The sequence below is a fragment of the Falco peregrinus genome, chromosome 3 (assembly GCF_023634155.1).
Source record: "Falco peregrinus isolate bFalPer1 chromosome 3, bFalPer1.pri, whole genome shotgun sequence".
Lineage (NCBI taxonomy): Eukaryota > Metazoa > Chordata > Aves > Falconiformes > Falconidae > Falco > Falco peregrinus.
In genome coordinates this window covers 97,479,495-97,493,160 of record NC_073723.1, presented here as the reverse complement: position 1 = coordinate 97,493,160, position 13,666 = coordinate 97,479,495, and the positions used below count along the sequence as shown (strand labels likewise).

Genomic DNA, 13,666 nt, shown 5'->3' with positions numbered 1-13,666 from the left:
ATCCATACTGGGAGCATGAGGGCTCGATGCTCTTGGAAACAGCTGTGCTGCAGAGCCCTTTCCGAATGCCATGTCTGCGTAGTCAAAAGCATAGAGTTCTGTTTTCCCTTTTTAAAGCTGTGGTGTGGTCTTGTTACACATGCATGTGTATGTGGAGGGATTTAAAACCACAAACTCCAGGTTTTCATGAAAATAACCCCAAAAGCACTGTATTCCTGGCTAGTATGTCATGCTCTGTCTTTGCTGCACTGAGCTGATAACATTGCACATTAAAGGCTTCCCTACTGATTAACTTGTGTCTAAAGCAACTGCGAGCTGGTGATACAGGGATTACTGTGTATTTCTTTGGAAATCACTCCCCAATCTGGGAAGTGTATCACATCAGAGGCATGATGCCGAGAAAAGGAGGCACCAGAAACTAGTTGGTCTTTACTTTCCTTTGTAGCGTCTTCCATCCTACAACAGCCAATTCTTATTTAATAGCTAATAATCCATAGCATTGCAAGGACAGCCACAGGTGGGAGTAAAATGCTTTTGTTTGTCTCTGATGGAGAGCAAATCTGTGAGGTATTGAGTACCACCACCAAGTGCAAATGGAGCCCATTAGCCTACCTGCCAGTGTTATTTGGGCAGCCTGGATGCTAGAGCAGCTCCATGGGCTATGTGCAGGTCCTTTTGCTTTACTCCTGTGACCGGAGGAATGAGACAGAGGCCTGAGAAGAGGCAGGAGTGTTGGCACTGTGCAGCATTGGCCATTAAATGCTCACACGAGAGGCTTGTCAGCCCGCCATCGGTGAGGGGCAATGTTAGCGGGGGGGGGGGTGTAGAGGGGGATAAATAAATGGAAGACAACAAGAAAGGAAAAAATAATAAAGTCGTAACAGAAATAACAATACCGTCATAAAAAACTTTGGCCTCTCTGGTCAAACTGTCAAAGTAAAATAGTTAGTTATTATGGGAAGAATAAAAGGTTCCTGAAGTAATAATCTGGAACTTCTTACAGTAATGTTGCTACAGTGCTCTGGGCTGCTGGCCCAAAACAGGGCGTTACCGTTTCTTGCCAGAGCTGGAAGGGAATCCTAGACGTTTGCCCCAGCTTGCTGGCGTGACACTAGTTAAGGACTTAAGTATGGAAGGTGCTGGCCTAAGTTCAGAAAAGCACTTCAACGTGTTCAGCTGTCACGAAGCCCGTCGGCCATGGTCCTGCCTGCAGTGAGGCTGTGGGCGTGCTTACTCAGCGTTAAGTATGCGCTTACGTTGGCAGGTAAACCAGGCCCAGGGCGACCAGCTCTCCGAGCTCTGCTTGGTCAGTTTGCTTGTTAAATCACCATAATAAAAATAAATCAAAACCAAACCAGAACACCTCTGAATCGCTGTCCTTACGCCTCAGCTGTGGGTACCGGGGACAGTCCCCCCACCCACACCGATGCTGCAGACTCCTTTTGTTAGGCTGGGTATCACAACCTGTCATGCTTTCCTCAGTATGATTTAGGATCAGTTCTTGAAACACCCGATACAGAGAGAAGAGATGTCCAGCGAACCCCCAGTTCCTCCTGTCGCGTGTCCCGCTGCAGAGCCAGTCGGAATTCCAGCCTTTCTTCCTGCTGGATGCATGTTGGCTCGCACAGTCACGAGGCTCGGGTGTAAAAACAAACTACAAGCTGAGCAAATGCCATGCAGTGACCATGAAGAGATGGGTTTTGCTTGCTTGTCCTCAGCATTCTGGTTGTTTACTACTGGTGGGTTCACAGCTGGGTTTGGAAAATCATACTGGAAAGAGATGAAACAGAAACAGTTGCTAGAACTGAACCAGCCTTTGGTAGGGAGTCCTGTTCTTCACAGGTGATGCCTTTTTCTGCTTGGGAGCTGAACAGTGCCTATTGACTGGCTAGAAACTTCTCCAGGGAAAGAAATGCCTTCCTCCTCAGATGACAGTCACAGATGGGCTGGCCTGTAGAGTAGTTCTGCTCCTTCACCGTCCTCATAAGGTGCTCGCAGCCTGAAAGGAGTGTTTGGTATAAGTGCTTTAGTGCCACAGGTGCTTGTCTTTTGAAGACTTCACCCAGGCCAGTGGTTCCCTGAACACCATCCCAGGGCTCTCTAGAGTTGATGACAGAGGCTTGTCAGGATGAGGGGTGCCTGAAGACGAAATGGATGCACCACCAGCTGGGCTTGAACATGTATGGCAAATCCACATGCCGGGAAAGTCTTATACATAGATGCCAAGTCTTGGCACGATTCCCACCAGGGGTATTTTCTGTTACTGAAGCTTGAACCAGCAGGTCTGATGATGCTGCAGTATCCATCACATGTAAATACAATTTTATCTTTTTTTTTAATATTTATTTTTCTACTCTTTTTTTGTTTGTTTGTTTTTTAAAAAGGCAGTTCAGAAGATTTACATTGTACGTAACAGGGAAGTGAATAATACCAGCACTTATGGTTCCTTTTAGTTATGTTTTGAAGATGGCATAGTAGTCAGGTAGAATTGAACTGCTACGGTCTATGAAACCTAAAACCCAAGAGGAAAAAGAAAAAGAAAAAAAAAAAGAAATGGTAAGGTAATATCCTCACATGCGTATTGTACATAAAAAATTTGGAGAACTAATTGCTACAGTGACACAATTAGGCAGAGCTCGATTGCAGTAGTACTGACATCAGCCATGCTGGCACTGCAGACCCAGAGAGATGCTCACAATTCCTTGGTCCGCGCCAGACTCACTGTTCAGAGGCATAACCTGTTTGCACCAAAATCTACCAAAGACAGATTCATCCCATCGGATCCCCGAGCGAGTTATCTCGGATCGGCTAGCCCTCTTTCAGACCACACCATGCCTGGTTCCACAAAAACTGTCTGATTTTGACAGACCTTACGGTCTTCAGCCAGAAAGATTTACAGACACTTCAGGTATGATTATTTCTTAATATTGGAGGCTAAAGAGCTAAGTAGATCCAAAATGGCCATCCTTTCCGCTAGCACACCCTGTGTCAGGAGGCCTGGGTTTGTCAGTTCTGCAAAGGATTTTTTTTTTTTTAGCTTTGATTTTTCACTCTATTATGAACAAATTAACGTGTCCCACTAGTAAAGCAACGCTCACATTCTTTGCTCAGCTCATGCCACTGCTTAATGACATGAATAGCTCATTACCTTGCTAATGATTTTATAATGGTGATTTATCTAGTTTGTTTAAGGGAATGACTTCATTTTGGTTAAGCGTGCTTCCTTCAAGTGCATGTTTTCCCAAAGCCACTTGTCTAACCAGTAAGTCCTCATGAACTTCAGACAAACCCTTATTCCAATTTCTATTATATTAGCTATACCTCTGAGTATGCCTGGCCCGAACTTAGTAAGCCAAAGCACTCGGTGGCTTTCAGATACAAGCCGAGTCACCTCAAAGGGTCACTGCTCACCCCAACACTGGCAGAGAGGCAAAATACTGCCCAGAAACCTGTGAAACCTAAGCAGCTGGAGAGACCTGGAAAACTAAACCAGTGTTTGTGGGATGCTAAAGGCCTCGTGGCAATCAACGGAGCTCAGCTCCCTGTAGCAACATCCTCTTTATAACAGCCTCATCCTTTCTAAATTTGTCCCCGCTCTCCTGGAGGAGTGAGCCAAGTGTCCCTCAAAGGCTTGGTCACTGGGGTCACCAGATCTAGGCCAGCTGCACACCCTACAGCTTCCTCCAGCCCTCGTGGCTCAGAAGCAGCCGGCCTGTCTCGAGCAGCACTGCCTTACTACAAACTCCAGTGCAACCATCCTGGCACGGGCTAGGAAGTAGAAGGGAGATTGTTTCTGCAAGGGAATATATACATAATGCATCGGGTGAATTTTCATATAATTATTAATTTATACACATAAAAATCCCCTAATACAAAATTAATTTTGCCTTAAGCTTTTCTGTACTTTTCTTAAAAGTATTGCCTGCATTTTTTATGAGCACCTAGCTGATGAACAGATTAATAGACAGGCAGCTCCAGCTTTGCACCAGAGCTCCCTGTCACTTATCTTCAATACCTAACGCTTGTCTTTAATGTCTAACGATGAGTGGGGGGTTAATGTTGATTTGCAAAGCCCTGGCTTCAGCCGAAATGCCAGATCAGCTCATCTGGGCACCAAAGCCAGAGCAGACTCAGCACAGGCTGCGTAAGGGGATGTGCCCTGACCTCCCCGCGTGCCTTGGCCCTTGCCTGGCAGCGAGGAGGGCTGTTGGTTTGGGGTCAGTCTCTAACTTTTTAACTAAAAAGGCCTAAAAGCATTAAATATAGTGCCTCTCTGTGGCAGGATGTGGAGGACAGGATGGAGATGTGCAGCGCCCAACAGCTGTACGTGCAGCAGGGTCTGAGTGTACCCTCCTTCATACCTCGCTACGTGCTGGCTCCACGAGAGCTCCCTGACCTTCAAACACCAACGCTATTCACTTTTGATATCAGAAGAACAGACATGCAGTTAGACCATGATAGTTTAAAAAAACAAAATAAAAAGAGGGCACACTTTATTAAACAGACAGCTATGCCTGCATTCCCACCGCATAATAGGGCGGCATGAGCTCATCTGTGCGAGTTTCTTTTACAGCCTGTAATTCTAAATGTTGTCTAGACTTCATGGTGTGTTCAGTGGCTGTTGAAGAAAGAGCTGCTGGGTTTGTGGTTTGTGTTTGTTTTTTTTTTAAACAACATTATTCATCGATAGTTTTAAAAAATTTATCTCAGCTTACCTTGTTAGATGCCTACTTAATTCATGAACTTCCATTTCAGTGCTTTTAAATTCATTAAGCTCTTTTCGAATGGCTGCCTGCAAAGGACAAATAAACTCATAAATGTATAAATGAGAGAGATCAAAATAAGTTCACTTTGTTCTCAAAACAGTATATTAGAAGTGAAGCAGATAGATAACATCAGAGAAAAAAAAGGAAAACATTAAAAAGACTTTAAAACATGTAAAGGAACAGAGATAAACACGTTCTAAATCACATAAAGGGAAGAGATAAATGCTTTGGTCGAATGGCTCAATTTGAAAATGTATCATAGACAGCACAGATACAGAAACCAATTCCAGCTTGTTATGTAAACACTTGCATGTACAAAACCCAAATTAACATAAGCATGAGAAAAGAAAATGTGCAACAGAGTTTCTCCAACACTGCTATCTGCTTCAGAGCTGGACTGAGCCTGGATCCTGCCAGACTACTATTGGAGATGTCTCCCACCTTTACGTGGTCCTGAATCTCCTCGGGTGCAGTTACCTAAGGTGGGTGAGCTTACCTGGAAGGGAAGAGGGATGCCTGGCTCCTTGCCCTCTGCTCTGCCTCTGCCCCTTCCCCCCCCCATCCTCCTCCCCCCTGCCGACCCAGCTGTGCCATTTATTGAAACAATTCAACCCCCTAATCCAGCAGAAAACTACCCACAGGTGGTTGTATTCAGCACCTGCAGGAGACCCAGTTACCTACACCCTCTGTGGCTTGTCCATGAAGGGAAAGAAAACCAGGGTGACTGGCAGAAAGAGAAATACTGAAGAAAAAAAAAATAAAAAGGGGGTGACTTGGAGGGACTTAGCTTTGTGGTAGAGATGGTGCTCAACAGAGCTGGCTGGAGTCCCAAGCCCAAAGTGGGGACTTCTGACAGCCCTGTGGTATTTGTAGCTCACCAGTGGGTTTCACTGTGAGTATTTGGAGAGGACGTGCAAGGTGGCTGCTGTGGCCGAACACTCCCCTGGGTCCAAAGTGTGTGTCCCTGCCTTTCCGTGTGATGCTGAAAACATCAGATCAGTGGCTGCAACGGGCTGCACCAGTCAGCAATACTCGTGTCTGTCAGAAATTTTTCTCAGTGGAGGAAATCTAACCTAGTATGAACAGCACCAGCCCAGAACAGGGCTTTTGCAACTGCCACGAACCACCATTGCCTTGACAAGCCCTAAGAATTGATAGATTTTGTGAGTGCGCTCTACAGAAAAGGCCCCCTGTGCTCCTTCTGGACAGCTTTAGTTTTTTATATACCTTAGAAATGTCTGTCAGGCTCTGCCTCCATCCGTCAGGACAGAGCGATGGCTGCGCAGCAGCTCCAAGATCTACCTTCAGCAGACCAATTTGCCACTTAAGTGACGGTGAAGGAGGCCACACAGGCTTCTGACTCGCACAAGGTCTGAAATCTATTCCTCCCTGCATCCCTCATCTGCTGGAGCGATTTTGACGTGCCCTTTTCATTCCTCTAACAGCCAGACCTGGTGAAGATGAAGCCAGAGGGATGGCACTTCCTTACATCCAGCACACAGATCTACCGACAGACAGAAAAGTCCATTACTAAAATCTATTTTTGCAATAAATCTATCCTGTGCTGACCAGTGAAGACAGTTATTGAGTCAAAGCTCTGGAAGAAAATAATGTTTTATAGGACGTTGCAGCTTTGTCAGGCATTTTAGAGTTGATTCCAATTTGTCTGGCTATTTTTTCCAACAGTGGGGAAAAGCAGGTCATCTGAACGGCAGAAATCAGAATACTACCCACAGGAATCAAACCCCCAAAAGAATCTTACGCCATAAGGGGCATTAATATAAGCATGACAAACATTTCTTCTTCTGCTTTGCTGAGAAAATGTTCACTTGAAGAACTTAAGCTCCTTGCTCTATTGACTTCACGCATGCATTATAAAACAGAAGTGACCTCAAAGTACTTTGCCTTAATACTGAATTTTTTACCAGGCCACATTTAATAGTGGTATTTAATACTTGTTCTTTTCACAGATACAGGATGAGGAAGGACCTGCCTGGACTCCAAATCTTCTCCTTTCTCAGCTGAAGTTTCTCCGTGCCTTTCATCCCAGGCAGGGGTCTCTCACAGGCTGCAGAACCAACTGGAGATTTATTACCTCCCTCATCTACCAATTGGGAGAATAAAACTAAGTCAGTTGACTAAGAACTTGTCCCACATGGTGAGAGAAAATGGGAAAAGCTACTTTAACCCAGTATATTATGGTCTGTGGACAATCCAGATGGAGTTTTTCTTTTTTTCAGATCAGTTTATGCTACATTAACTTGTCCAAAGCGAAACTGAAAAAAGCCCTCTGTCAAGGAGAAAACCAGTGGTCACCAAACTATACATGTCCTCTGGTTAAATTATACAAATACACCTGGCTGCCCTTTGCTCTGTGAATAAAATCAAGCACACCATAAAGGAGTGGCATGGCCAGAAATCCTCCTCCTGTCTCTAAACACTGGACATCATGGTCTCCATTGCTGTGTAAGTCCCACAGCAAAGAAATAGTCAAGGCTTGAATTCAGGTACCGAAAATCTTTAACTTTACATGGCCATCATAGAGTCACTGTAAGCATAGGAATCACTGATAAGCCTCATAAATCCTCTTTACTTACAGAGGCCGTAAAATGTTTAAATCTTCCTCCTGAGGCGTCATTAAGACCCTTATTAAGACCCTCAGATTATATCAGGAAGGGACTGATACAATTTGCCTGCAATTTAACCCCTCTGCCACCAATGCCAACTCCAGCGACGCCACTGAGTGAAGATCCCACCGCTGCTCAGAGGACAGCTCTGTCAATACACCAAAAACGTGTGCCTTTTCTTTGTCTTTCTTCTGTGGTTTCAGTTTAGTGCTTAAAATACTCTGTAGTGGAAACCCCGAGTAAAGGCCCCTGTTGTAACACACTAGGGAGAAGTTACCTGGTTTCGGTGGGATGGAGATGCCTTTGCCGATGTGACCTGGTGGCGTTTTTGCACCCAGGGTCAGGAATTCTGGCAAGTGCTGCTGTCACACTGCTCTGCTAGGTCCGGCAGGAGCTGTCAGCGTTACGTGGCAAGATCAAACCCAACAAATAACAGGCCCGCCGTTAAGACCTGGCCTCAAGGGGCTTGATACTCTCCTCCCTGTTTAAATGGTGTAATGCTGCTAAGCTTGCTCCTGGTTTCCACACATGTAGGGAGCCATCTTGCCAAAGGGTTATGCCTCAAAGAACAAACTTTGTGAATGGGAAGGAAGAAACCGCAGGCGTGTTGGGAAGGGACGTCAGGTGGAGCCGTGACAGCTGTGGGACCCACGGGATGCTGTTTGCCGTGACGTAGCTCTAGCTGTTAAGATCACGGCTCTCCCAAAGTTCCTCCACTTACTTTGTCGGCGGCTGTGAGTCGTGTCCAGGGTTTGTCCGCCCTCCTGTCGTAGTCCTGCGCGTCTGCCACTTCCACGTAGTCACTGAAGCGGATGAGGATCTTCCTCTCACGTAGCTCTTCTACTGTAGGCCTTTGGCTCAGCTGCAGGTTTGAGGAAGGAGTGGAAAAAGACATCAGGACTTCACTTTTTCCCTGCAGAGTGCTGCCTGGGGATTTATTTTACTACAACTATCGTTATGATAATAAGAGGGTTCAGACATCCCCAGTCCTGTTGTTTTTATCAGCCTTTCACAGAATTGCTACGTGGGAGACAACCTCTTGTTACAGCACCTTGAATATCATCCCACTTTGCTGCCGAAGCAGCCCGCTGTTCTTTGGGAAGCTGCTGTGGCTGCAGGCCTCGATCCCTGGCTGAGGTTGATCACCCTGGCAGAAATGAGATGTAACACAAGGAAGTCTCCTTGTGCACCGATGCCTCAGGAAGAGCCGAAGATCACAACCTCAACTTTAACACTACCTGCGCAGGCTGTACACTCTGCAGCCTTGAGCTGCTGGGTGTGCTTCTGTGCTGCCTGGGAGGAGTCAAGCAAAGGCACTAGGTGGTTCCTGCCCTGAATTATGTGCAAAAGGTGAGGAACAACTTTCCTTACCATCCTGATATTCTGCAACCTTGTCCTCTACCTCCAGAAATGGCAGGCGGGATGATGGCTAGTGCTCAATGAACTTTTCACTGTATGCTGCAGCTCTCTTTTGTGTCACAGCATATTTGACTTTTAACAGTTTACATTGCATACTACAAGCCAAAAAAAAAAATTAAAAAAAATTGCAAGGGTGGATTGTATCATGTCAAGAAAGCATCTTGATTGCTCCAAAGCATTTCTTTCAAATTCCGCGGTAGAATAGGCAGCCACAGTCAAAACTCTCAAATTGGAAACAGTAGTGTGATGGTGGTCCATGTATCGTACACCGGTTACGTGGCTAGGGACAGGAACTGGCTTTCAGGATCAATTCTTCTTGCATGCATGGCACGCTGCTTAACGTCAAAAGCAGTTACACATCTGTTTCTGAAGAAGGTGCTAGATATATATGTGCATGTGGCTGTATATTAACTGCAAAAGTTTCACTATTAAACATTTGTAATCACGATATATCAGGAAAAATAATATCCTGCTAACAATTAGCGACGCATTATATCATGCTAGTCCCACTCACTAGAAACCGGTGTTTTGCAATACTTCACCCTTATGGATAGTGAAAGTTCATAAAATGCTTGAGACTCTATTCTGCACAGTTATTTAGCCTCCTGAATCCTGACATACAATTCCACCTTCCTCCCAAATTAAGTATCTGTCCCCTGCATTTCATCTTCCAGGGAAAATTAAGATTCAAACCAGCCAGGATGCTAAGTGGAGGGTGATAAATAAATCCCACCTTTCTCCAGCACTTGGGTGCTGCTGCAATATAGCTCCACTGCCCCATCCCATCTCTGGCTTTAAATCCCAGCGTGCTTGTTCTTGGCATGGATGGCTGCCTCTCTCTTCTGGCTTTAGAAAAGGTGGTTGTGACAAGAGGTGACAGCAGGGCTGCTCTCCTTACACCCACGGCCCTGAGCATGCACTCACAAACTGGGTTCAAACACCTCATGTAGTGAGTCTGCAGAGCCGCCCTAAAGCTCTGCCTGTGAGATGCTCAGGAAGACGGGAACTCTCCCCCTCCCGGCTGCAGCCCAGCTGTTCTGCACACACCAAAGGCAGAGAAATTACAGCAAGTGCAACCAGGAGCAGAGCTCTACACTGTGCCACGCAATGCCCTTGCTGGCATCAGTCAAGTCACAGCTCAGCAGTTCATGTCTGGTCCCCAAAGCCATTTTAGGGTAAATTACAACATTTAATAGAGGGAAAAACTCTTCCTGGGTTTGAAAATGAACAACTTTGAAACTTCTGACTATTGCAAAGATCTTAAAACTGGACAGTTTTCTCACACCCACCTTCTTCTATGGGAGCCATGAAGTTTCCTGGGGCAAGCTACTCTGCATGTGATTATCACACAAAATTCCTCCTGTTTCTTCCAAAAGCTCCCCAAGAAAAGCTCCATTTTATATATCCACATTCAAGCCAGCCGTGCTTAGGTCAGCCAAAGAGCATGTAAGCAGTGAGGTTAGCAAGAAGCATGCCTTTCTGAACTTAAGGCTGCACGTTTTGGAAACCTTTTTTTTTTTTTTTTAAAAAAAAGCAAAATGCATACACAGCAGGCATAATTTTTTGGGCCTTTTTAGACAACAGGATAAATATATCTCTGAGCTAGACTACCATGTCAGAAAATCTAGAGGGCACACTAGATTGAAGCACGTACAGATTTAAAAATGTTATTTTTCACTCTAACGGAATAGAATTGCCTCTTCAGCCTGCAGCCCTGCTACCTACACCAAAGTCACCTGCAAGCCAAATACACACTGCAATTAATAGACAGGCTTTTAACAAAAGCAAGAAAACCAAAGTGCTCTGCTACGCTTGGAGTATACTCACAGGTATGCTATAAGTGAGGCTTCTCTATGTCCTACAACTCATCTCGAACAGGGTTTCAAATTGGCAGGTTTTCTAGCAGCCCTACTACTAGGAGCTGCAGGTTAGCACTGATACATTATTATTCTGATAGCACAGCTGAGTTTTGCTTCCCATTATTTAAAATCAACCCCCTGACTACGGGAATAGAGACTCTTCATGCTGAAAAAACATTATGATTACGCCCCAAAATTTCAAAGGCAAAGGTGAGACTCCACCTTTACGTGCATCAACTGCTTCTTTTCTCACAACAGCATGATTTAAGGGTGAATCAATATTATCTGTATATTGCTCAGCTTTTATCATTTTAGGACACAGCCTAGATGTGGTTTCAGATTAAAACAGAATTTTAAAAAAACCCTAAAATGTCGCATTGCATGGAGTATGACAACACCAACAAAATATGAAATCCTGTGAATTAAACTCTGTGTTTCTAAATGGCTACAAGGGAAGCAGGACCTCCTACAAGCTTTCCAAGCTGGAAGAAGACTTTCAAAAAATGACTGGCTCTATTTCACAGCTCCTGTCAGCTCTTGACATTAGCCAGCTTTCATGTTTGTGCCAATCGAAGTGATCAGCAAGTTTCTACACAGTAGAAGGCTGTGATACCCTGGAACACGCTGTTCCAGGCTGTTCTCCAGGTGCTGTCAAGAAGGCAAGAGCATCAAGTGCCACAGAGGTGGTGGTGCTTCTGCCAGCAAGGTGATTTCGGTGCTGGTATGCACCTCAGTCCTGGTCTTAAACAGCTAATTTGGCTTCCTTCGTGCGCTGGGTGTGCATTACAATCAAAGAAATGGTGGTAAATGTTAAGGGTCACACGATGAACTGAGGCACATCTGAGGTATGTTCTTATGTTCACAAATATCAAATCAGGTGCATCGCCTGCAGATTTTACACCACTGAAACTCACTGCAACACTTCAGCGGGCGTGAAGAACAGTGCACTGAATTATGCGTGGAAAAATGTCAAGGGCACGAACACATTATGAAACTTTGGTATTAATGTGCATTTTTCATTCTTAGGTGACACCTGAATGTAAGACAGACTAAAAGCTGCTGCTTCAATCCCTCTGAAGTCATACAACTATTACTGCATATTATTTTTAGACACCTTGTCTTTGCTTCAGAAACCTATAACCAGCACAATCTGAGGTACTTATACACCCCAAAAGAGTGGTGGGCAATGTCTTCATCCCCTGAGCAGCTGGAGCAAGAGAAGCATCAAAGAACAAGCAACTAGCTCAAGGTGACCCAGGAGGTCGGGGACAGAGCTATGAACAGAGAAAACGTGCACTGACTCTCGTGCCAGTGCTCTGGCTGTGAAACAAGAGTCCTGAAAGCCACAGCTCATATCACATAGTTCATATGTAGCCATAAATCTACATATATTTACATATATAAATACACACACACACGAAATATATTCAGTACATTAAATCAAAGTGCCAATCTGGTGATACTAAATGTAAAGAGAGAGACAACCACACTGAGTGGTTTTCTAAAAGCAATTAATTAAAGCTACATTATTGGAACGGTTAACAAACTTCCCTGCCTCTTGCTCATGCCATGGCCGAGGTTTCTTGTGAGCTGCTAAGCATGAGGGTCTCCCGGTATATTTGGGCAACCCAGAGCACCCTTAGCCCTGGAACAGCCGGGGAAACAGCTTTGCAGAACAGCCTCTGAGCAGCTCCACTGTAGGTGCCAGCTCCGTGTCTGTTCGCGGTGAGGGTGCAGCTCACCACAGATCTCACCTTGGAGTTCTTTACGACCTGTGAGCTGCAGTCTCTTGGGTCAGAATTACTTAATGGTACCCAGTCCTTCCTGGGCAATACCTGAGAATGAGCTCTGCTTCTTCGAACAGGCAGAAAGAAGATGACATGCTCAAAACTTACAGTAGGAGGACACGATGCAGTTGATTGCACAAGGCGGTGGTGGTCCAAGTGGGGAGAAAGGGATCTTACTCGCGGAGCTGGACCCTTTTTTACTTCTGTTAATGTCAAAGGCATGTGCGTGTGTGTGTCTAGACTTTTTCTGGGCGTGTACATTTCTATTTCCCTATTTGTGAAGGTGAGCTGGTGGAGCAGGATAACCTTATGGCGAGTGACCTCTTCATTTGAGTGTGAACCAGGGCAAAAATCCCTTCTGAAGCAAATGGATTTGTATTAATGCAAAAGCAGTGTACATGAGGCCAGGACCTCCCACGTCTCGTCACGGGAGGTCAAGTTCTCCTCTGTATATTCTGGATCAGTGGAGACAAAAAGGGGCACGTTTCAAGCTTTGACACCACGCCAATTTGCAAGGGAGTTTTAACACACATGAGGGAGGTTAATCAGCAATTATTATTATTATTAATCAGCAAAAAATATATAAAATCAGGAAATGAAGCAAAGCCAAGCACCACCACCAGGTACAGCGGAGGGGGACATACTCTTGCCAGTCTGGTGTTGGGATTTAGTCACATGTGAAACGCTGAGTTTGCTCCATTTCAGTCACAACGAAGCTTGTTGTCTTGTCACCTCATCTTTGCCTGCTCTGTTACCTCGTTAAAATGTTATGGTTGTTGTTTAAGGAAGAAACCAAGGTGAGAAATGACAGAACCTAACTAGCAGCCCACACAACTCCCTCTTCTCCTTTGCTCCCCCCCCTCCCTTTGGTGGTAAGATGTAGGAGCAGGATGCCAGGAAAACACCCTGAAGACCTTTCCCTCTGACTATAAATGCGGTTTATCCAAATTAGCTGCTGTTTTTCTTCTCTGACCTTTCCCTTCCCCTGTGCCTCCCTCTCACCTCCCCCCCCCTCCGCCCCCTGAGTCCCACCTCTCTCAAGAGTTCATTATTTTGAACAGCCTTTGCTGATGCAAGCCAGCGGAGGTCAATTAAAGAAAAGATTGAACAGCAAGATATTTCCCAGCAAGGCACCAGTGAACAGGGAGTTTCAGTTGTACCAAGGCAGGAATTTAATGGGAGCGAAGATTTCAGATTATTGCGTGGAT

At 45.3% G+C, this 13,666-nt stretch overlaps 1 protein-coding gene across 2 annotated transcripts in view; it reads right to left on the bottom strand.

Moving 5' to 3' along the window:
* Positions 1–55: 55 nt before the first annotated feature.
* The window catches only part of PHACTR1 (phosphatase and actin regulator 1), a 301,149-nt gene continuing 287,538 nt past the window's right edge, over positions 56–13,666 (bottom strand). For both annotated transcript variants that reach the window (XM_055798198.1, XM_055798197.1), the window contains exons 11-13: positions 8,115–8,255; positions 4,716–4,792; positions 56–2,512 (exon numbers count right to left, since the gene is read on the bottom strand). In XM_055798198.1, the coding sequence (XP_055654173.1) occupies positions 2,497–2,512; positions 4,716–4,792; positions 8,115–8,255 (234 nt within the window). In that variant the 3' untranslated portion in view covers positions 56–2,496. The remainder of the gene's footprint in view (positions 2,513–4,715; positions 4,793–8,114; positions 8,256–13,666) is intronic.